Source organism: Thermobia domestica, chromosome 2, assembly GCF_964235325.1.
Source record: "Thermobia domestica chromosome 2, izTheDome1.hap1.1, whole genome shotgun sequence".
NCBI classification, from domain to species: domain Eukaryota; kingdom Metazoa; phylum Arthropoda; class Insecta; order Zygentoma; family Lepismatidae; genus Thermobia; species Thermobia domestica.
This window is the reverse complement of record NC_137455.1, coordinates 318645803-318670428: the sequence shown is the minus strand read 5'-3', so window position 1 is coordinate 318670428 and position 24626 is coordinate 318645803. Positions and strand designations below refer to the sequence as shown.

The 24626-nt window shown below is 32.6% G+C and overlaps 1 protein-coding gene across 1 annotated transcript in view; it reads left to right on the top strand.

Annotated features, from left to right (window-relative positions):
• LOC145679498 (aminopeptidase N-like) overlaps positions 1-24626 on the top strand; it is a 92410-nt gene that overhangs the window by 27200 nt on the left and 40584 nt on the right. Inside the window, exons 3-7 of the mRNA XM_081750077.1 lie at positions 357-515; positions 14166-14459; positions 15856-16039; positions 20786-20933; positions 24308-24389. Coding sequence (XP_081606203.1) covers positions 357-515; positions 14166-14459; positions 15856-16039; positions 20786-20933; positions 24308-24389 — 867 coding nt within the window. The remainder of the gene's footprint in view (positions 1-356; positions 516-14165; positions 14460-15855; positions 16040-20785; positions 20934-24307; positions 24390-24626) is intronic.

Here is a 24626-nt window from a genome sequence, read left to right as displayed (position 1 = left end):
GGAGCTCCCATGTTCACTGTCCTTACGCAATTTCCGGTGTAACTGAACCGCCGTCACCAGTTTGATGGTATGTTAGATATATCCAGACCAATAACTGATCTTTGCTTTATCTCCATTCACACTCAGCTCAAGGTGTGAAGACCAACGGAACACAGATCTTCATCAAAAGCGACAGTGCTTTCTTAGTTACGTTTATATGACGAATATTTCTCGTTTCTTATATGGATTTAAGTCCCTTATTTGAAAAAGAAAAACTTTTTATCTGACATGTTTACTTTATCGTACGAAATATACAGTATAGATATTTTTCATAGATTATGTATATTTCCTTTAAAATAATTGTAATTTTAATACAGATGGTTAGCAGTAACTCAGTTCCAACCAACAGGAGCGAGAAGAGCATTCCCGTCATTTGATGAACCAGGATACAAAGCTAGATTCAGGATTTCCCTTGGAAGACCAGAAAGTTACTCTGCTGTGTCCAACATGCCACAAGTTGGTGAATCTCAGCCCATGTAAGACCTATGTTTTTCTTATGCCTAAAATACTTTTAACTGACGTATTGGATAATCTTGTTTATTTGTGTACATCAAAAGTGAAAGTAATAAGTTTCTTTTGAACATTCAAAGTATTAAAATAATGAAACAGTTTCGCAATAGAGAGAAGTGTTCTACAATTAAGTTAACGTTCTTCCGACCTACTCCATGAATAGAATAAATTAATTACTTTACCTTTCTAAGAAGACATGGGGCAGATTTGCCTCTATCTTTCATATTTAATTGACCATATTTAATCATCATTTGGCATTTGATGCTTTGGATGGCGTAAGTCACTTTTGAGACATTTTGAAATATTGAGACTTTTATTAGAATCGATATAGAAAAATCGAAGAGAAGGTAAAGTTGTATTGTGAATTCTTTATGTTGCTAAGATATGTTGCCAACTCGGAAAGTGCAGAGTGTCAGAATATATATTTAGAGTTCTTGTATTTTCAGTAAAATAGCACATAATTGAGGGGTTGGAGGGAAAAGATTTCTAGATGTTGAGATACATATTAAAATAAATGCAGGAAATTTTACAAGTATTATATATTTTTATCTCTATTTAACGAGACGTTTATCTGTGAAGAATAGTTATGTAGCTATAAGTTCATAAGTTTGTAGAATTACCAATATTTACTCTAATAAACACATCAGTATTAAAATTATGAGTAATATTGACTTATGTTACTTTGCCATCCAAACCTTTGTGTAGCAGAACCGTATGTTGACAAAAACAATGCACAGCACTAAACGAAATTAAATATATATATATATAAAAAAACAAAGTGGCAATATCAATGTAAACAGAAACATGAGTAAGGAAGGCATACTGGAACATTATGAATCATCATTACTGTCACAGTACACATCATCATCATCTCCTTACTTGTCGCTGTCCGTTAAAGACAAGAAGTAGTGATGATGGATAGGTCTTATAAATAGCAACGAGTCAATTACGTCCTTCTTTAGCACACAAATGACTCGATGCGTAGCCACCGTTATAAAGGCCTGAGGGCGCTGACGTCACGAAGCTCATACGTCACATCCTGTAGGGCAAACTTACTATCATAAGCATGCTTATTTGATGCTTTATTGTAAGTTCTGAAGATAAAACATATCATTGTAAGGAAGAAATACACCATTTTGTGACAGAAGTATTAGAAGACACCTTAAAAGTGGAAGGTAAGTCAATATATTTAGTTTAATCTTTAAATATAACATAAAGTTCATAACTTAAGCAGCATCTTTGATTTCATACCTCTATCTACAGTATAAATAGAAGAGTTTAATTTTAACATCTGTTCCTCTTGTTATTGTTGCCATTTATCGATAAGGATCATAAAAATCATGTGATACAATAATTATTTATTGTTGCACCGGAAAATAAAACATGTATACTGTAGCCTGGAAGGATAAGAGAGATTCATCATTATGGAGTGTAAACTGTCAATATGAATCAAAAGTTCCGAAATAGGCTTTAATTGAATATGGTACGTCCATACACCTACAAAAATGCGTTTTCATGAAGTGTGTACAATGAAACACTGCAAATAATTTGTGTAGAACTTTTTAGTGCATAAGGTACATTATAAATATTGCAAACAACTACACCTTGTACAATACATATACTCAATTATCTGAATGCACTTCGGAAGTCAACCATTTTAAAATTACATGTAAGTGGTTGAAAAGCAGCCTTAATGTAGTGTTTCAATTGTATAATGGTTATTTACATTTTTGAGTACGTATTTAGTTTAATTTTTCTCATGACTTGGCAGTGTTCATTATGTTGTGTGCAGGTACAGAACCTCGTTCCAAATTCACTTTAATTACATAATCTTCCTTTTTCACCAAGAGAGACTCTTAGTACCTAACATTGTGTTTAATATGCGGTGTTGCACTCCTCAATACAAATTCGCTGCAGAAAGACATAAGCGTTATTACTTTGAAAAATCGCTTTTATGCGAAAATACCCACGAAGCTCTGGTAGGTAGTCACTTTGGGTAAAGTTCCGTAGCTGGCATTTCTCCAGATTACCTTCCGTGATGAAATAATGATCGCAATTGTTTAATAAAACAGAATAGATTATTTAAAATAATTCAACGTACTACTATTACTACCAAACTACTTATTATTACTATAGTATAATTGGAATAAGTATTAATACTTATATACAAATACAAAATAATTTAATTACATAGTAATCATATTAATTAAGTCACTATACTCATCATTGAACATAGGAGTTGTTAAATACTAATCACAATACAGATTGTTAATTACTAATCATTAAATTGTTTATAGGATATAGTATACTTAAAGCCGCGTCAGTTCCCGAACGAGCTGGACGCTCATACTTTTAGGGATTATTCATTGAATATCTACGAACTTACCAAGAGGGTAACAAAGTGACTTTGATTTACTTATCGACTGATACGAAAATAAAAAAGAACGTACCTATCTAGTTGTAAGTGCTATTTTTTGTATTTGCAAAGATGCCGGTAGTGTGCGAATTGAACATTTTTCCCAGCGGGATGAATTTCACCCAGATACACACTCAGCTATCACATACGTAAACTATATAGAGAGAGTGGGGTAAGTTCTCCCTACCAAGGATATCTTCTCGAGAGGAAGGATAAAGTTTTTTTTTTTTTTGCCAGAGGGGGAGAGAATTCCTGGCATCCTCTCGTCGATTTGCACAGTGTGTAGAGGGGCCTGAAGAGTAAATTAGATTCGATATTGTATTATGTTCTATACAGTATAGCAGGGGCGTACGCAGAGGGTTGGTCCTGGACAGGGTTGGCTGCTTTAAACGTTTTTCTCATGGAATTAATTTAAATCAAAACTATAAGATGAGTGCTTGAAAACTAGAGTGAAGTCAAATTTTCGTATCTTTATTTGCTTCTTGAACTGATACGCAAATTAAATTAAAACGTATTTCCAACTAATGAACTAACTCGGAACTAATTTTGATCTGTATTCTGTAGTCTTTTGAAATTGTCAGTTTATTTTAATAGCACCGCTATTGCACAAGAACGTTAAGGCCCGAAATCACGTCTTTTCTCTAAATTCTGCCTAATTTTAGGAGCAATTATACATATTTCAATACAGTTCGTACTCATATTAATCTCCCCATGAAAATAAATTGCTGTGTACGTACCTGTAGTAGAATACAAGGTAAAGATGCACAATATAGTAGCTTTGAACTTCGTTTGGTGTAAATATTAGTGTAGTTTTGGGCTTTTGACTTCTGACTTTGTAGTTGTAGAAAAACTATGTAGATTCTACTAATGTACTAATTTTATCTTACTGTGTCACTATTTTTAACGCATCAATATTCTTTGAGTGAATTCAAGTTTTGTTATAAATTTCAGATATGCCGTACACCTGTTGTGTACCAGGATGTAATGGTAATTATAAGAATGGACCAAAAGTTCATGTTTTTTCATTTCCGAAAGATGCGGAACTTCAGTCTAAATGGCTACGAAACATTCACAGAGACAATTATGTGCCAAATAAATATAGCAAGGTAAGTATTACTGTAGCTTAATTCGCTACAATTTCATCTTTCTACCTTAATTTGCCTTTATCTTTTGATTTATATCTTTTTTCATCATTAATAGGTATGTAATAATTCCATTGACTTATTGCTATGTTGATCCTTTCGAGTTTGAATTCTGGTTAGGAATATTCGTTGCCAAAATTGCTAATGATAAGAGAGATTAATCGCTATTTAATTTTATTGAATATACGAATAAGAATGCATTACTTTCATGGGGCGATGGAATTCTTTTTATAAGCTACGACATTTTTAAAATTGCCTGCCTTAGAGCTGTAAACGAGATATGGTTATGATAATGTCGTTACCTTTAAAATAACTATTAGTTGTTATTTTAAGCTTGCAAAATAATTAAATGTTGAGATTTTTAAAAATCTTTTACCACTTACTTAGCTTGAACTGTTTTCGGCTTTTCGGTAAAACATCGAAACGACTCGATGTTCGACTACGTTCATGTCAAGTCGTTTACTTGGTACATTTTTTTTTCGTATTATTACTGACTAGTCATCAGAAATGTTCTAGAATATTTTCTAATAATAGTTATTTAGTGCAAAGATCGCAGTATGTTACTTTATCCACACAAAATTTACTTTTTGTAAAAGAAATAAGTAACTATTAGAGTTTAACGAGTTAATCAATTTCGGATCATTCCATGTAGGTAGCAGCCGAAATTGATCTTTCTCTTTAGGTCTGGCCCTACATGGTCTGGTGATTTAATTTTCCAATTTCCTCTTTACTTATGAAATGCAATATTCACGCATGATAAAGGAAGGTAAAATATTTACCTTAATACGTGTTGTTTTTCTTTTTATCACGGAATTTCAATAACTCTTAACTGATACTTTTATCAAAGGAGAAATATCAGGATTAAAAAGAAAAAAACAAATACTAAGGTAGGTATTTTAATTTTTACTCTATTTTACGTTAATATGCAAGCACATAAAGGTAAATTAAATACTTTAACGTTTCATACATTTGTTTTAACGGGTCTATGTTCCTGGTTTGTTTCCCATCACATTACAAATAATCAGGACCATGTCAACTTACATACGATTCAGTTCACGTAAGGGGAGGAAGATATAATTCCATAGTGGAGTACAGAACTCTGCTTCCAAGGCTTGATTCAATTCTACTACACGCAATGTCCCCATGTTTTGATGGATAAAATCATTTTATAGGTTTCTAAGGATCCTTCCGTTTTTAATAACTCCCTTCGTTTCACTAATCCTTTAATCGTCCCTCATTTTGTCTACAGAGCATAACTGTGAGCTTTTATACTAAGGGCTTTAGCTTTCTCTCCCCGTCATTTCTGTAAGTCTCGAAATATCACTGTATTTACGTATATAGTTCATCTTAACATTGTAATTATCTTAATTTGTTTTTTATTTCGTATTTTTCAGATTTGTGAACTACATTTTGCACCAAACTCTATCAGATGGCATTCTCAGGCTTTTGATGAGAAAACGGGCAGGCGGATTACTGCAAAACTGTCTGTACCGCAGCTTATACACGGAGCAGTACCCACGATACTACCAAATTGCCCAACCTATTTGAGTGGTAAAGTGGCCGTAAGGGAAGGTCCAAACAAACGACTTCTAAGAAAGGAAGAAGGACAAATATCGAAGATAATTCAGAAAAGTGAAGAGGAGTTTCTCAGACACGAGAAAGAAACCACTGTATCATCGGTAGAACAACTGAAATTGAAACTTGGTAAACTTTATTTACAATCATTTTGGTTATGTCATTTTCAGAATGCGAGTGCAACTTTTTATCATATGGAATTAATGCCTTGTCCGAAAATAACATTGTCTGTATGTATTTCTGAAATCATGGAAGTTAATGTATATGTTGGAAGTGTGAGCCTGAATTCGATGCACGGAATTGGAAAACTGCCATGTAAAGTTAGCAATATTACACAAATTCAGGACATACTTGATAAACTGAAATCAATAGAGAACGCAGTAAATACAGACACAGATGTGAATTGCATTTTTAAAATAATAGAAACTTTGTTATCATCGGTTAAAAACAGTGTTGGTGAAGAAAGAACAAATATTGTTACGTTCCTTATTCAGCAAGTCTCTCTCCTCACAAGTAGCAAGTTCCAGTTCCGTTATTTACCTGAAATGTTAGTGTTCTTTGCATTATTACATTCAGTTGCACCACATGCATATCGCTTTTTTAGAAATTCAGGATATATAATTCTACCGCATCCCTCTACATTGCGTGGTGTGTGTAGTCCTTTTCCCACTAGTATACATAACGAGCAATCTGAAAGTGATTACCTTAGTTATATTAAGCAAAAGCACACTTATTTACAATCAAAAGGCAAAACTGTGGTGTTGATGATAGACGAAATTCAGTTAAGGCCATTCTTTGACTATAAAGGAGGTAACATTGTTGGGACAGCTTTTGACAACACTGATGCTGCAACAAGTGCTCATGTTTTTATGATCTCCAGTATCCAGTCGTTATATGCAGACGTTGTCCATATATTACCGGCTAAGACAATCAATGCTATAGTTTTGCACTCTGTGCGTGAAAAAATTATCGTAGGTTTGGAGAATCTAGAATTGAAAGTGATATGCATTGTGACAGATAATAATTCAATCAACAGAAAGGCAGTGTCGTTGTTTACAACTCCTCCAGTTGAAAGTATTGTTTATCCCCATCCCTGTCATAAAAATAGGCCATTGTTTACTAAAATGTGTACGAAATAATTGGTTAAATGTAAAAAATGCAGAAAAATGCTTCTGGTATCCTGACTTTAAGTATGAATCAAATGACAATATTAAGACAGCTTCATTTTCAATTCTTAAGCAGGTTCACAATTTAGAAAGTAACAGTTTAGCAAAATATGGATTTCGACTATCGCTGAAGGCACTTGCTCCTACCAATATTGAAAGGCAAAATGTAAAATTAGCATTACAAATTTTCAACGAATTTACTGCTGTGGGTGTTCGTGAACTTGGAAAGATGCATAACTTGCCCTACTACGAGGTACTGCCAACTTCATTGAAATTATAGAAAAGTGGTGGAGAATTGTCAATGTTAAATCACCAATGAAAGGACTCCGTTTGAACGACACTTTTCGAAAACCTTTAACAGCATCAGTTGACGACCCGAAATTTGCCTTTTTGGGCGAATTTGTCAACTGGTTAGATCGGTGGGATGCGATGAATTCAAATACTGGCAGACTATCAAGAGAAACTTGCGCAGTGCTGAAAACGACATCAGAATCCCTCATGCAACTGGCTGTTTATTGTACTAGTGAATTGGGCATGACTTATATTTTGCCAGGCAAATATCAAACTGACTGTTTGGAATCACGATTCGGTATGTACAGGCAAATGTCAGGTGCTAATTATAGTGTGACCCTTCGTCAGATATTTGAGAATGAGTCTAAACTACATTTTCAGTCGGTCATGAAATTAAAAATTGCTACTAGCAGCTACGGTGATGTTCCAGTGACTGATGTTGATGACAATATGCCTGAAGTTATTCAGTGTGAAGTGTCGCACGTTACAGATGCGGATATGACGCCATTTAGTATTGATGTTTCTGAATAGTCACCTAAAAGCACAGAGCCATATTTACCAGTCCTTGTTTACTTGGGAGGATATTGTTCCTATGTTGCTTCCAAAAAATTGAAGTATGAAGAGTGCAAATCAATGTTGGTTTCAGACAAGGAAGTAGCGTATGATACAAACTGTTGCTTGCTGAAACGCTTAGACAGGGGAAAACTTACGTATCCAACAAATGTTGTTCTCAACACAGTTGTTTATAACTTTCTTATTGTTCAAATTTTATGCAAGGATTATGAGAAAGATTTTTTAAATGTACAAAATCAAAGAATAGTGGCAAGGGAACTAACATTCAGAGAGCTCCAGAGTAGAGAAATGTTAGATGCCTTGGATTTGTGTTCGAATGGTCATACTGCAGAAGTTGTAATTCGTTTGGTGTTAAATGTATCGATTAATTGTCTATTAAGTAACTATTGCAGGATACGGTCAGACACAACAATGCAAGGGATTCAGCAGAAACAAAAAAGAAGGAAAATACAAACATTCAATTAGAAATTATACTAATCTTTTTATATTTTTAGTAGATTGATATAATCTCGAATATTTCAGACAGTTAACCAGGTGTTCATTTACACTACAAGATCACAACAAGTTAAATCATATTATGCAGCAAGACGTTTACATCCTTTTTCCTTTAACACTAGTGGAAATTCATCAGTTTATATATTTACATACCAATTTAGATATTATTTTTGTCTTAAGGTATTTGATCGTATTAATATTATTTAGATGATATTAATACGCTGAAATACCTGTAAGATAGAAAGAACGAATATATAATTAGGTAATAAGTGCACTTATCACAATCCCATATACAGAATTTCGTGTGGGAAAATTTAGAATATAAGTCTTCTTTTAATATGTTGCTCCGTAAATACGCATTACTTCGTATACAAATTAATTAACTTCCACTGATGTTGAAGCAAATAACATGAGAAATTTTACTGAAAAAAATAGCCAAACAGATTAGTAATTATAAGCGGTTGCTTGGGTCAGATTTCGCTTCTATTAATGCATATTATTTAAGCCGTTGTGTCCTTGAAAATGGACTATCCGAAATATCGTCTACTACGAATATAAAAAAAAGGTTAGTGTAATTTATAGTTTGAAAAATGATCTCCGTACGTTTTATTAATCAGCATTCATTTAGATGTTACGACTGTGATTATTAACCCTCTAAATCTGTCAGGCACGTTCATGTGTATTTATATTAACGTTTTCGTACTAATGTATGATTGTGTGTACGATTTTTCACCATGTGTGTAGGCGTATTATTTAATATTTCAGTAGTGTTTGATATGTATAAATTAAGATGTAAACACGTCAAACCAAGTTATTAAAGCCTTGAATAATAATTTCGTTTTTAGTCGTTGTGAGAGCAAATATTGTTTACCTGTGTGGTGCGTCGTGTAGTATTTTTTCCTACAGTGTTTCGCAAACTTCACAGTTTCCTTATCCGTCTAGTCTTTTTCTTCAGATTACTTGTTGAATTCCTTCATTAATGTTTTCTTCGTTTCTTTCTCTCTCTCTCTCTCTCTCTCTCTCTCTCTCTCTCTCTCTCTGTATAAAAATATGAATTAAAAAATTGAACAAGTAGTGCGGAGAATAAGACTAAATGGATAAGCAAACATTGAAGTTTGCGAAATATTGTAGGAGAAAATACCCCAAAGCGCAACACACAGGTTAAAATATTTGCTTTCTTTTATATATATATTAATTAGTTCGTTAAAATCATTCATTGATGTATAATTTCTGTAATTAATTGGAATATTTTTGCTGCTTTCTCAAATGGTATATAACTTTAGAATAATTATTCACTTTTATGCTAGAATATTTTATTTATTTTAGAACTCTAAGATTTCTAAGTTATAAAATTTAAAATAGTGTAAATAAAATGAATAATGCAAAATAAATGCAGAATTTAAGAAAAATGCCATATTTTTTTTAAAGAAAATAGTATTGGTATCAGTGTTACAATAAAAGTAAAGAGAGAAGGTAACAGATGTGACAATTTCATTGGTCGGAGCTGTTACTCTACTACACTTTCATCTCCAGTACTCACTTTGTAAAAGACACTTGTTCTTCAGGTAATAGGCGAATTTTGGTTGTTATTGATGTACAGTAATTCCTTTGATAACATGTTTCTTATATCTACGTTTCCATATGATGCATTATATAAATAGAATCAAAGCTAATTTTGTATTTAAATTTAATAAAAAGACTGAAGCTGTGTACATTAAGTTTTTTTCTAGGAGGATCTACAGATAGTCTCATTATATGCCGAAATATTCACGATAGATAATTTATGTATTTTGATCTTTCCAATAGCTAGTTCGCACGCAAAACATTTGACTTTTCTAGTTTACGAAGATAGTTTGATCGATTTCTAAGCTAAAAATTTTAGTACTTTAAGTTCTAAAAATGTCTCCAAATTAATTTCTTGAAATTTGGGAGTAAACTATGATCATAAGAGCTTTTTTATGAAATCTTGAGCCTACCAATAATGATGCTGGATTAATTTTGCGGCACTTGAGTCTTAGCTAAATCGTTTTCTTGTACCTGAAAACGCATGTGCATAAAATATTGTGAAGATAGTTTGTTCATTTTGAAATATAATGGAAGCGCTCGAAAACTCCATAAAGTGATTTATGGTAGTTGAACCATGACTAAATCGTTTTCTTATACGCTCCAACACATTTGTACTAATTTTCTTGGAGATCCTTTATTTTTTAAATATAATTGAGGCACTTCCGAGATGAAGCGCCCCAAAAAGGCCCGTAAGCAAGTTTTGTCGAAAGTTGAGACTAAGCTAAATCTCTTTACTACACTCAAAAAAGGTAGTTTTACAAAATTTCATGATGATCTTAGGAACTATTTTAAGTTTAAATTTTTCCACTCCGAAATAAAGTTCGAATACTCCACTGAACTAATTTGCGTAACTTGAAACTTAGCTGAAACACACTCTTGTATGCGAAAATGCATTTGAGAAAAATTTTGTGTATATAGCTTGTTCTTTTTGGAATATAATTCAGGCGCCCCTAAAATGAAGCGCCCCAAAACGCCACTAATGTAATTGTAGATAATTGATCCATACCTAAATTGTTTTCTTGTACGAGACAATACATTTTCAGAAAATTGGTGAACATTCTTTGTTGTTTTTGTAATGGAAGTGAGGCGCCCCCTAATTGATGCGCCCAAAAACGCCATTGAACAAGTTTTTCGAAAGTTGAGACCAAGGTAGATCCATTTCCCGTATCAAGAAACGTTTCATCAGCAAATTTCATGTAAATCGTTTGAGCCATTTTTAATGTAATGGGCTTTCAAGTTTTCCTCCATTGTAATGTGATAGCCCTACCGATGATGACGTCACATTTTCGTCCACAGGTCTTTATATCGGTGGCTACGCTCGAGGTCCTTTGTAAAGTGCCTCTTGTCGAATGTTGTCTGACTTACGCCACTTTGCCCTGCAGGATCATCTTGAGTTCGAATTTACGACATTCTGTGTGTTGCCATCTCTTGGCCTCTTTTAAACTCTGGTGTACGCAACTTTCCCATCCAACAACTTATGGTTCAAGTTAACGGAAATGACTTAATTTCCTTTTTCCAAAAATAAAATAAATAAATAAAGAAAGAAAGAAAGAAAGAAAGAAAGAAAGAAAAGATCTTGCCATCAACGCTTCATTTATTAAATTTTCTACATTAACCGTTCTTGAACTTCATATTTTACTGGTACTGCGGAGAGTTCTTTGACGTTCTCGGCTTCTATTCTCAGGGACAATACTTATAGGTTAACTGTCAGTCATCTAACTGTAATAGGCATTTGGTTATGGTGATTGAAAAATATCTTTTTATTCACAAAGAACACTCGTATTCTTTTGAAGATTATTTTTCATTCCAACATATTAACTTAACGCAATAAACCGAGGAAGCAATAGAAAATTCCAAATTAAATCTAATTTTATCACAGTAGTTTTCCGACGTTCTATAAAATATGATTTTACACCTTGATCTTAAGAGTTACATTCTCAGTTATAAAGTAGTCTGTAGAATATGAAATGATTTTGTGTTTAATATTACTTTGAGATTTACACTTCAAATACAAAATATGGATTGTTTTGTTTACTAGATAATAAAGCAATGATTCTCTAATACTCGTCAGGAGAATCTTTGACTTACTTCTGAAGTATGTTCCCACAATAATAACCTTTCTTAAAAGTCTAAATAACTACTGTATTTAAGTTACCACTTTCGATCCAAAGCCATAGGAGAACTCGGGATACTTTTGTAATGTAAGTCGACGAAACCCGAGTTAGGGTCTGGTTGTAAGTTTGCATCTCTAAAAAATCTTCGGCGAGTGGTTAATTGTTGTTCGTTGTCAGTTGTATGGAAAATTTATCAGAATTGCACCTGAAAGAAAACATTATTTACTTTAAGTCTTGCAGAAACATCTTATAAGCTGAAATCTGTTGCTAGTTGTGTTGTTTAGATGTACTTTGCTGATAAATATAAACTAATTCGTTACATGTTTTGAGCTAAACTTGTTTTACTCTTATTTAGGAGAATTGTGTGAATGCATAAAAGTCAATAGAGAACAAACAGCAAATGTTCTGAATAAGCTAATACTTGACTGGTTTTGGCGGTGAGGTTCTTAATTTCTAGACATAATGATTTAGATATTCTCAAAAGACATTAGCAGAAAAAGGTATTTACTAGCGAAAATAGATAGAATACTAATAAACACAAATTAAATGTTCGTAACACATTCAATACAAGTTTTAAAATATTACATTTCGGTTTATTTCCTCATCTGTCGTGTTGCTTTCTGCGTGCATCAGTATGTCGAACGAAACTACAGAAAAGAAAACTATTTATAAATGTTTTCTTTTTGTTATGTTGATATCTTTTGCACATTTCACATGAAGTGGAAACGATTTCTTTGTGCAACTTTGTAGCGGTTTTACCTAATCATTATAAAAATATAAAGTTTATCGCCTTTTGTACTTCATATTTCAGTTTGTTAAAATTATTTGATGTAAGAAAAAGAGAATCTATTTTAAACGGTGTTGTATCAATTGTAACCAACAATACAAATAAATGTAGTATTCATCTTAAAAACAATTGTCTAAAGATGTGTTTGACATGCGCAAATTTCACAGGTCTACCTTTTACTCACTACTTGATATACATCTCCTAAAAGGTACAAAACTTTTAGTGATTGGATTTTTTATAACCACGTAAGCACGGGAGCGAACGTGTTATTAATAGTTTCTTTTAAGCACTTTTAAGTAAGTTACCACAGGAGCTGCAATAATTCATTTAATATATGTTATTATTGTTAATGTAAGAAATAAAATGCATCTCTCGACTATATTACTATGCTGTTCCCCTTAAGTCCGGCTCGTAAGTGTTCATACCTTCTATGGTTATTTTCCCCTATGCTGTACTCGACTTTAACCGCGTTCCTTTTCCTCCCTATGCCTCTACCCTCAGTTATCAAAGTATTGTCGAATGTAATGTCACATTTTAGTATATGTTTAACTGTGCTTCTATGCATATTTTCATCGAACTCGCGCCATATTTCGTCTCATTATCCACAACGTGTAGTGTTGGCAGTGCCCCAACTCTTCCTCTCATAAATACGAAACGTTTGCGATCGAGCTTTTTTCCGCCTATGGATTTTCGTGTTCACTAACACAAATCGATTGACCATAGTCTCGTTCCACATTTCGGATGACACCAGAAAAAGTTTCCTGGTAAGTTTAAAAAACACAAAGAATTTGTAATTCCTTTTAATATATACTTCTACTGTCCTAATAGAGTAATTACATTATCAGACATTATACTAAAAGACTTATTGCAACGAACTTCGTTGTCTTCAAATTCTATGCTTCTTTTTCTTAGTTCTAGTACGTACATTCTAAAGCATTGTATATCTAACTTTAATTAAATATTTCTATTCATCTTATTTAATTCTGCTAAGGTGCTAAATAGTTGTGCATATTTCATTAATAGCATGGGGAAAAAGGAAAAACTTGCAACAAGATTGTTCAGGGATTTCTTGATTAAAGACTAAGTAACTTGAATTTCAAGAAGGTAAATACTCCAGAATGTTTACTTAATTTAATAGAGTAGTTTGATAGTTACTTAGTTATGGCACGCTCTAGGAGATAATAACAATTCTTGTTTTGTTACCGAAAAAATCTGTACATATAGCTTTCTATAATAGGATGAATTTGATTATGTTATTATAATCATAACTTATACACTGGAAATGTATAATTCATTCTACACTTTTGTTTGGAATTAATTGGGGATTACCAATGAATAGTTTGGAAATGTGATTATGTTTCCAAAACTTCATTATGAGAAACAACTTTACTTTTGCGTTTATCTTTCCTCTTTATTTACCACAGTTTACTGTATATGAAATCCATTTCTTTAAAGTTGAAAGTACATTATAATTATTGCTTCTTATTTCAGATCGGATATTCCTGGATACTATTTAGATACCTTTGATGAATCTCCGTATATGTCTTCTTATCTGGTTGCTTTTCTGGTGTCAGACTTTGCTTCTGCCTCCAGTAGTTCTAATTACACTATTTATGCTCAACCTGCTCTGATAAACGACACAGAATATGCATTAGATGTTGGTCCTAAACTTTTAGATGTCCTAAGTGAATATTTAGGAATACCATTCACCCTTCCAAAGTTGGATTCAGTAGCACTTCCTATAAAAGGTGGGGCCATGGAAAATTGGGGATTGATCACGTACTCGTAAGTAATAAAACAAAGAAGCTAATAAATAAATAATATAAGTTGAGAGAACTTCTGAAATTACTTAAACATATTTGCTTAATTAATAAAATAAATATTTGTGTTATTTACGATTTAATTTTGTAGATTTCATACAGCATAATTTAGCGATAAGATAATTTACACTAAAGGCCATGATTAAGAGTGTAAAATTATAAATATTTATATTTCTAACTCAATTAAGGTCTACGATTAATTAATTTTTTCCTTATAAAGATGCTTAGTTTTGTTTTACAGTAGAAGATAATTCAATGTTTCAACTAATAATTAGTAACATAGTTTATAAATTAGGAATATAATAAAGAAATAGGGAAAATGCATTTATAAGCATAACAGTTATTACAGTAATACTACCAAGTAATGAAATTAAAATCAGCTTAATTAGTGCAGAAAATTTTAGATTTATTGACTTTCTGCTATTTCCGATAAACAATATACAGTATACAATCTCAGAACTAATGAATGGTATTTCTTGTATATCCGCAATATTTGCATATAATGTATAATTAAACTTGATATCTCGTACATTCTCGCATAATTTCCCCTCCAAATTATCTGTATTATCTCCAGCTCTATTTTCTTTCCTCTAAGTTCTCTCCCTTTTTCTTTCTTTCTAAATTTCTTGTCTTGTTTTGTCTTTTTAAAAGTATCGTAATTTAACTACAAGAACAATAAATATTGGCTGCCTCATGTAACAAAATATTTGTATACCTTCGTTATCTTTACATATATTCAGTTCTATCGCAGAGTCTGGACATCAACTAACGTTATACTTTCTGACAAAAAAAATATGATGCAGCCGTAGGTGCTGGAGCTAATATAAAAGAATAGACCCCACACCAGTATTAGAATATAAGTATATAGCATCAATGCTGTGCAATGTACCATCATCGGGTGATGCATTATAAGAGTGCTCTTAACCAAATGTCAAAATTAAGAGAGATTTTGACTTATACGCCTTAATAGAATTTACTAATTTCAAATCAGTAGGATATAGGTATAAGTGCACTAGAACACTTGGAGCTTCTGCAGCTAATCATTGCAATTAAAGGAGCTGCGATTGTTACAATTCTAAACACGTTAAATTTTGAAATGTTCACTTTAAAAGTTCAATTCCCGTTTTAATCGTATGAATATCGTATTTCTTCTTGTATTACCTTCATAGATAAATGGGATAAAAGGTAGTGTTTAGGCTTTCGATTTTCTGTATCAATAGTATAAGAATCTAATTTATTCTTGTGTTATAGGGAACATGTGGAGTTGTTTATAAATTTCCCAACTCTCAGAAATTTTCAGTATGATTTCAACGATGTTAATTTTCTTTGAATAATGCGATTTAATACATTGTTGTTTCCAGGCAATACTTTCTCATTTATAACCCTTCTGATTCCGATATTGGAATTAAGCAAAATATTATTGGAACAATGGGTCATGAACAAGCGCATCAATGGTTTGGAAATTTAGTAACGACGCATTGGTGGAGTGACCTTTGGCTCAATGAAGGATTTGCTAATTTCTTTCAGCACATTGTCGTCAATGCAGTAAGTCTAGTTTACATTTTAAATGTCTTTTTCTATGTTGGTAGTAGTTGAGATAATACATTTTATCTGTTGATAATCTATTTGCTTTACATTTTGTTGAACTATAAATATTACTGTTTCCAAAGAAAGTCATTTCATCAATGATACTACTATCCTAACAGCACAAGATGTGCTAGGCATGTGTCATTTATGTGTACCAGCTATTTTTTAGGTACCCGACATTGGCACATATGATATTCATGTGATAAGTATGTACTTCAGCTACCTATAGTTTTAGGTACTTGTTACACCTAATTGATATTTGCCACTATGTACAGCGGGGGACATTTCTAAATGGTACACCTTAGCCGTAAATCTCCATATGGCTGTACCATTTAGAAGTGTCCCCCGCTGTACCACAAATATAGCATGAATATATCTGTCTCAGTTTCGCACTCTAAGAGTCATTTGCTTTTATGTCATCACTTGGAACATATATCTGTCATGTTCTAGGTACGTCATTTAGGTACATACTGTTTCAAATACCCTGACAACACAAGATGTGCAAGGCATGTGACAGTTAGGTGTTCTAAATTCATCTCCCACATTTAATGCAATTTTTGCTTCTTGTTCTAAGCGATTGAGTACTAGAAACAACAAACGCATCAACTTTATTAGATGGCAACTTTCGCTTATCATTTGAAAGTGAATATGGAAGAAAGTAAATAGACAGTCGTAAGTTTGTTATAAAATTACATGGCGAGCAGATTTTATTTTATCCCAAACGATTATAGTTTGGTTAAAGGAGCACTCTGATTAGCCAAATTCGAAAGAACTCAACAATTTATCCTTCTACAAGCGATGTTCCCTTCATCGCCTAGGTGGCTAAGTCGGAAGAGCACGCGGCCAGTAATCCGAAGGTTGATGGTTCTTGCCAACCTTGGGGTAGATTTTTACTTGTTTAAAGTGTTTATCACACTCACCTTAACGCAAGCCCATTACGCATATAGGCGATTTAACATATTTTGGGAGAGTATTTTGTGATTCATTCACGCTTATGGCATAGGAAACATACCTAGAACATACTAGGCACCATCCCCAGGTACATGTCAGGAATGCGGCTAGGGGCAGACATAGACTGTGACTATCACTTGCCATCCATGTGATTTCTCTCTCAGAGGTACATAAGGCACATACTGGACACATTCCCTTGTACCTGAGGGAACATGATAGGCATATACCTGCTATGTAATTGTGCTGTTAGTGTACTACTACTACTACTACTACTACTACTACTACTACTACTACTACTACTACTACTACTACTACTAATAATAATAATAATAATAATAATAATAATAATAATAATAATCTACAACAAAAATAGTTATACGTTTCCAAAATATTTAATTTCATTCGTTTCTCTTCATCACTTACTCTTTTAGCCTAGCCGGGAAAACCGTGGGATTTAAAACTGAAAGATTTCATTTCATTTTATTTTTAAAGAAGGAATGAAACACCTACTAAATTTTAAATATTTCCTGCTTATCTTCATGGAATCTTAACAATGTATACATTGTATCATGTTCTTTCTACATATATTATGATATGTCCCAATTCATTCCTCTGCAGTCACTATAACTTTATATAAAATGTCATGTATGGCGACCATAAGGGAATTTTAAAATTCGTTCTAAAATGTCTTGGTAATATTTACTGATGTATTTCCTCTGTAGGTACGAATGAAGTGGTAGTATATCGAGAACCTTTTACAGGGAAACGAGTGCAACAAAATCTATTCTATGAATGTAAAACGAAAATATGAATTGCAGAATTGTTTCTAATTTTTAGTGTGTGTCTTACACTAGAAGATATTAACGCTATTAACTATACCCTTCCTTCTCTTTCTACATTGGTCCAAAATTATTATTAATGGACAATAACGTTTTGTTACTACGACTATGGCTTTAAGATTACCAATATTGTGCACTTTGTATAAAGTAAGTAACAGGATTATAAATGATTGTGTGAAAGTCAGTTGATGTTTATTGAAAAGGTACTTAGTCATTTTATTTACGTGAAATGCTGGTTCTTGAAAATCTAATATTTCCTGCCTTATGGCTCTGCCCAAGTGAGTTTTGCAAAATTATTAAATCTTCAATATTTATTAGTATTATTAATATTTTAAGATTTAGAAAGAAACTTTCGATGACCCAACTTAAACAATGCTTTAGTAATAAACTGTGGTAAACGCACAAAAGAGAATAATGGTGTAAAGATAATGGTTTTACGTTATTATTGTTAACTATTGTTATGGGATGAGCAGGTGTATTCCTCTTTCACCTGGCTCTCCTCTAATTTCTTTAAGTGAAATCCCTCAGTTTTCAGATATTGAATATTTCTTTTATTTAACGATAACTCTCTTATTATACCTGCCACCAGGTACTCACATTCATCTCATCTAAACGAGCGAACATCAGTTATACTAGATTGTCTTCTTCTAGTTATTAAAAGGTGATAAATTATGTGTCTGGGGAGGCGGTCCTACTATATTTATGAAAGTCGCGATGTGGGAATTTTGTACTCCTCCCAGAAATAAGTTTTTTTGATGTTGGAAACTTCACGAGTCTAACACCGGTATCATTACTTTCCTCGTGTAGACTTTCGTTCTTCATAATCAGTTTGAAAATACCCTCTCGTTCTACCTTGGAATTGACATTCCTTAATAGAATTTTTATAGTCAAATTCCCGTTTAATATCATTTACATTGTCATTATGTTCTTTTGTTGGACATGTACATTTACGACAATAATATCACACCACCGTCTTTTAAGAGTAATAGAAGAAAGTCTGCCATTAACAAATTCAACCAACTTAGTTGCTGATATTATTCGTTCGTGAACGAAGAACCTGTTCAAACTATAATTGGTAAAACAGTTCCGCTTGCACTTCCTTTCCACCTAACTTCTTCAGCTTCTAAAATAAGTCCATCCTGTATTTCTCTAACTCACTTGTTACGGATTTAAACGCATCTGCTCTATAGAGACTTCCAATACTAGATGTTCCAAATCGCGTGTCTATTTTATTCTGGAGGGACTCTCTCTATATGTACACCGATTTGGATGAGCTTCTTTCCTTTTGGTTCCACTGAAACTCTATAAGGCTGTAACAATACCATTCGGAGCTAAATCACGAAACTCTTCAATACCTGACGGTGTTTATCATTTTACATATAATCACTCATAACTTCGATAAAGTTACACCGATTTTGAATATTCTATCATTGTTTTGTTTGTTTGAAAGAGTGTTTTGTAATTGTGATTCCATATAAACTTCATAAGGATCTAACAACAGTCTTCTAAGTTACATCATGAAACTACATGTCTGACAGTGTTCGTACAATAATTTTTGTATCATCACACATAATTTCGATATAGGTGTACTGGTTTTGATTATTCTTTTATTGTTTGTTTCAAAGCGTGTTCTTTGCTTGTGTCCCCAGCTAAATTGCATAATGATCTAATAATAATTTTCATAGGTAGACTATAAAACTTTTGAATGACACTGTGCTAATATCGTAATTAACCTACTTTGTCGAGAACATATACATATGTTGTTGTAGGAATATGATTTGATAATGCATTCGCCCGGTATTTCTTATAATGTTAGTATATGTATAATCGGCAAAGACATGTATGTGGCAAATTTCATGTCAAAAGAGCATTAAATAAGAACCATAAAACGAAAGTAAATCTTCCTTGCCTATTTAGCAACATTTTGCTTTACTCATTCAAATTTTCCTATTTATAATTAATTTCCTGTGAAATTTGCCACAAATATACATTTTCCGATTATACACATAGTATCAGTATTAAAAGTACCCTGCAAAATTATTATCAAATTATATTCTTACAAGAAGACAGTTATAGATATGCGACAATCATTTTGGACATGAGTGTATATGCACCAACTTTAATTATTCCGTTTTGGTTTTAAAGAGTATACTTTCTCACAGGTTTCAATGATTTTATTATCAGCCTCTGATTACAGTCTTTGGAGTTAGCCATGATACTCAAGAGACGATAATGTTAGTACACGTGTTTCTAAGAATGATCTATTTTATAGGAGGTTAGTTCCCAACCTTTAGTTTAAGTATCTAACTAAAGTATTGAGATAACAGAAATGTCAAAAATTGAAACAAAGTTAAAAGAAAAGCAATCGATTTCAAAAACACTAAAAACTGGAAATTAAAATTTAAAAACTAACAACATATACCGACTTCAACAAAGGCGCTAAATAGTAGAAAATAATAAAAGCCATTACAAACAGGAAATAATAACATTGAGGTACTTAAAAGCAGCTAATAATTCATGATTATTACGTATAAAAATAATGAATTATGTGGAAATTCAAACAAATTAATACTGAACATATAATTAGTTTCAATGATAATTTTCAGGCAATAATTCACTAGGCTTAGCACAAACTTCAATAGTTTTTTAAAGATAAGAAAAATGAAGTATTTTCTGCTTTTATGCACTTTACTTTTACTATTTTCTGCCTTTCAGCGCTTATATTATATTTTGCTTTTTAGCGCTTTTGTTGAGATTTGTTAATATTGTTGTTTTTATTTAGAGAATATTTTATAGGGTCCGTATTCAAAGTTCTTTCCTTTAGTTCTAAGAATGATCTATTAACATAACTTCGTATTATTCTTTTATTCTTTCATGTTATTCTTTCTTTTATTCTTTCATGTCATTCTTTTAGGTTGATCCTGGATATAAATATGATCAACAGTTCTTAATAAAACAAATCCAAGACGTGTTTTCTCCGGATTCAACACTTAAAACTTTACCTATTTCAAGGAATGTGAGCACGCCACTTAAAATGTTTCAACATATTACATACCAGAAAGGTATGTAAAAACGTATATATCTATATCTATATCTATATCTATCTATCTATCTATCTATCTATCTATCTATCTATCTATCTATCTATCTATCTATATATATATATATATATATATATATATATATATAAGACCACAGTTACTGTTCTACAGGTTTTATATATTTGAGGGATGCTTAACATGAACTATATAGTGAGTCCCTTTTATGTGGTGTTAATGCAGTACCAATTCAATATATTACCAGCACAATATTTATGTTACAAGTTGTGTTTCTTTCTTATGATATTTGATACTACCTTCTACATTTCAGCTTTGTAGCCTGTGTGAAACTTATAAGAACCCAAGTCAATGGAAAAAATAGGTGCTAACATTATATAAAAATAAAATTGAACCTCAAAAGTTGTAAATTTCAAACTATCTTTCAGGTTATTATTATTATTTTTGGCGTCTTCGTTTCCTTTCTCATAACTTATAATTTACGATCGAGTTAGAAGCAAGCTTTTGTATTAGAAAAGGAACGTTACCAGTAAGGCTGATATAGTAGTGACACGAATATAAAGTTTAGGAGTTTGCTTCGTCTTTTTGTAGTTGATAATTAATATTTCCATCTACAAATTAATCATATGTGAAGCTAACTTTACAGAATCTTCTTGCGCGGATGGGTCCACTTTCCTCATTACTTTTCAATTATGCTAGAGAACGTATATTCAAATTTAATATTCTTTGTGTTACCAAAGAAACTTTATTAATTGTTGATAAATCTTAACAAATAGAAGTTTTAGAAATGGGCTATCATTTATCAGCTGCTAACTAATACTTCAGTGTAGAAACTAGTTGTGTCATACTCTTCCATTGCTTTAGTGAACGAAGGTAGAGGTAGAGTGATCCTAATCTAACCTTGGATAGAAGTGATCCCGATTAACTTTCACAGAGCAAATTATCTAGTTAGCATGAAAATTAGCTAGTTAATTTATACTTCATTCAACTTTATCTGAAGTAAAACAAAACAAAGTTAAAGTTCCGAGAGAGAGCATTTTCTTCTCCACTTTTGTCGAGATCAGAAGGCTGAATAGAGATTGGTCCTCTAAAATAGCTAAGAATTATGCCACAGTAGATGTTGGTAATGAGACAGTTAACACTTTTGGGGAAACAAACTTGAGTTAACTTTTAAGCCATACCACACTCCTGTCCTGTTCAGAAGTGTTCGATGTTTCAAAGAGTGACGTACGTATTAGTAGTAATGATTACTTTATGTGCGTAACTTAAAAATGATACAAACTCCAAACTAATGTTAAAGAATCCTATCACTTTGTTGATGCTACGCCAATCAGTCAAAGGTAAGTAAATTTGGAGAAAAAAAAAACTTATGATTTATTAGGTATTTTAATCATTATAAATCTTAACCCAGTTAAGGTTTTCCAAATAATATTAAATTACAAAATATTCTTTTCACAACTACAAGTAATAAAAACCTTCTATATGTGATCAATAAAGATAGTTTCAAACTCTATTTACCAGTTTTGTATTTATTTGTTTTACGCCCCTCAGTCCAAGAAAATTTAGTTCCCCTAGTGATTCGTATTCATTATACGTCTGAATAATGCGATCACATCCAGTTTAATTTTGTACTCAAGCAATGAGGAGGGTGTATAAATAAATGCACAGATTACACTAGCAGCCAATAATCAATTTCCTCAACTTCTAGCGCCGGAACGCGAAAACTGAGTCACATTGTGGTACCAACATTATTTTCAGTATAGACCTTCCTTATCTTTCAGTATCGTGGAAACCTTCCTTCGTGCACATATCGTAGTTCAAACCTGCGTTTTAAACATTTGCTGCATCTGGAAATTTGCTGCCCTACGCCCTGTACAATAGTTACCTAAAGAACGTATGATAAAGTCAAGTACTTGACTTACTAAGTAGAATTTGGTACGTTACCATTAGACCACGGAGGCCAAAACCGTAAACTGGCGTGCTCCTAAGATCATCGCAATTTGTAGTAATGTTCAATAAGCAAGGGAAATACCAAATGGTGCTACATGTTAATGTATTGTTTATAATATGATACTACAAATATAACAAAATACTGTATATTGATCACATAAATCACCAAGACGCCAGGGTCAATTAGGTGTTCTGGAACGGTGGGTCAGTGGTTGAGCGTTCACCTCTGGTGCATGGGGTCCCTGGTTCGATCCCAGTTCTTGTCAAGTGAACTATGTGGTGGACAAACACCATGTGGGAGAGGGGTTCTCGGAGTTTTCCCGTTTCCTCCCACTTTATTCATTCACCATATATTCTTTAGCCTAGCCGGGATAACTGTCGGACGTAAAAGTCAAAGATTTCATTTTCATTGCTTTGTTTTGGTATTACTAGTAATAGCAGTAGTGGTATTCGCTGTCGTATTAGTATAGTAATGAGTAGTAGCACTAGTGGTAGTAGTGATAGTAGTAGCAGTGGCAGAAATAGTGGAATTAGCACTAGCATTCGTAATCATAATAGTAATAATAGTATTACTATTAAGTGTCGTCAATAGAATACACTAATCTGCTCTCTAATCTCTCTATTAAAACCAGAAGTTTCAGCATTCAGCCACTTCCGGTTTTAACGTTAATTGCTATAAAATAAAAAAAAATAATAGATAGCGACAAGTGGTCTTATGTAATCAATTAAGAATCCGAAGAATATATTTCGTTTCCACTCTAATCACTGCACTAAATCGAAAGTGTCACAAATCAACCACTGCGGTTTTAGCTCTGATCTTCATAGAGTGAGAATAGGAACAGATTGCTAAAAAAGATGTTTTGCAATCGATTACTGTCCCAAGAGTGCATACGTTTCTACCCTTAAGTCAATCTATTAAACCAGGAAGTGGTAGAAATATACTGCAACTTCCGGTTTTAATATTGATCTACGTAGAGCAAAAACGATAAAAGATGACGAAAAGTTATGACACCTAGTTAGCGTTCTAAGAATAGGTACTAACTGCTTATTCAAACTGCTCGTTTCCTCTTAACTGCTTATTCAAATCAAAAATTGCTAGAAATAAATCACTGCTAGATTTAACGTCGAATGTTTTAGGGTAGAAACGGTAATAATTAGAGAAAATCGGTCTTCTGTAATTAATTAAGCGTCTCATGAATATTAGTCATATCCATTCCAATCTTTCTATATTAAAATCTACTAACACTTCCGGTTTCAAAAATAATTTAGAAAATATTACGCCATACGAACAAAACTTCTTCATATGAGTACACATGATACAGCTTATTAAAATTCTTATTTGATTATAATACTCAAATAATTAAAGAAAAATCCTACTACTTGTCTGTCTAGCAATAATAACACCCAGACAATTATTCTTTTTCTTACAGGTGCTTCAGTCATAAGAATGCTACAACACATCTTGACACCTGAAGTTTTCCGTCAAGGACTAAACCGCTACCTAAATGACAGGTATAATTATTTCAGAGTGTAGTTATGTACGAAGGATGTCGAAATTATATCCAGACTGATTTATCTCGTAGACAGCTCTGAAGTTGCAGAATTTTCCGACATAGCCTTTGAACTTCCTAGTTGTTATATAGTAGACGTGACTTCGGAGAGGGATTTCAATGTTCGATTCCCGCTGTAAGGAGTTAAGATATAAATTGTATAAAAGGTTGTCATCCCGTTTGATACGTCGTTGAAACT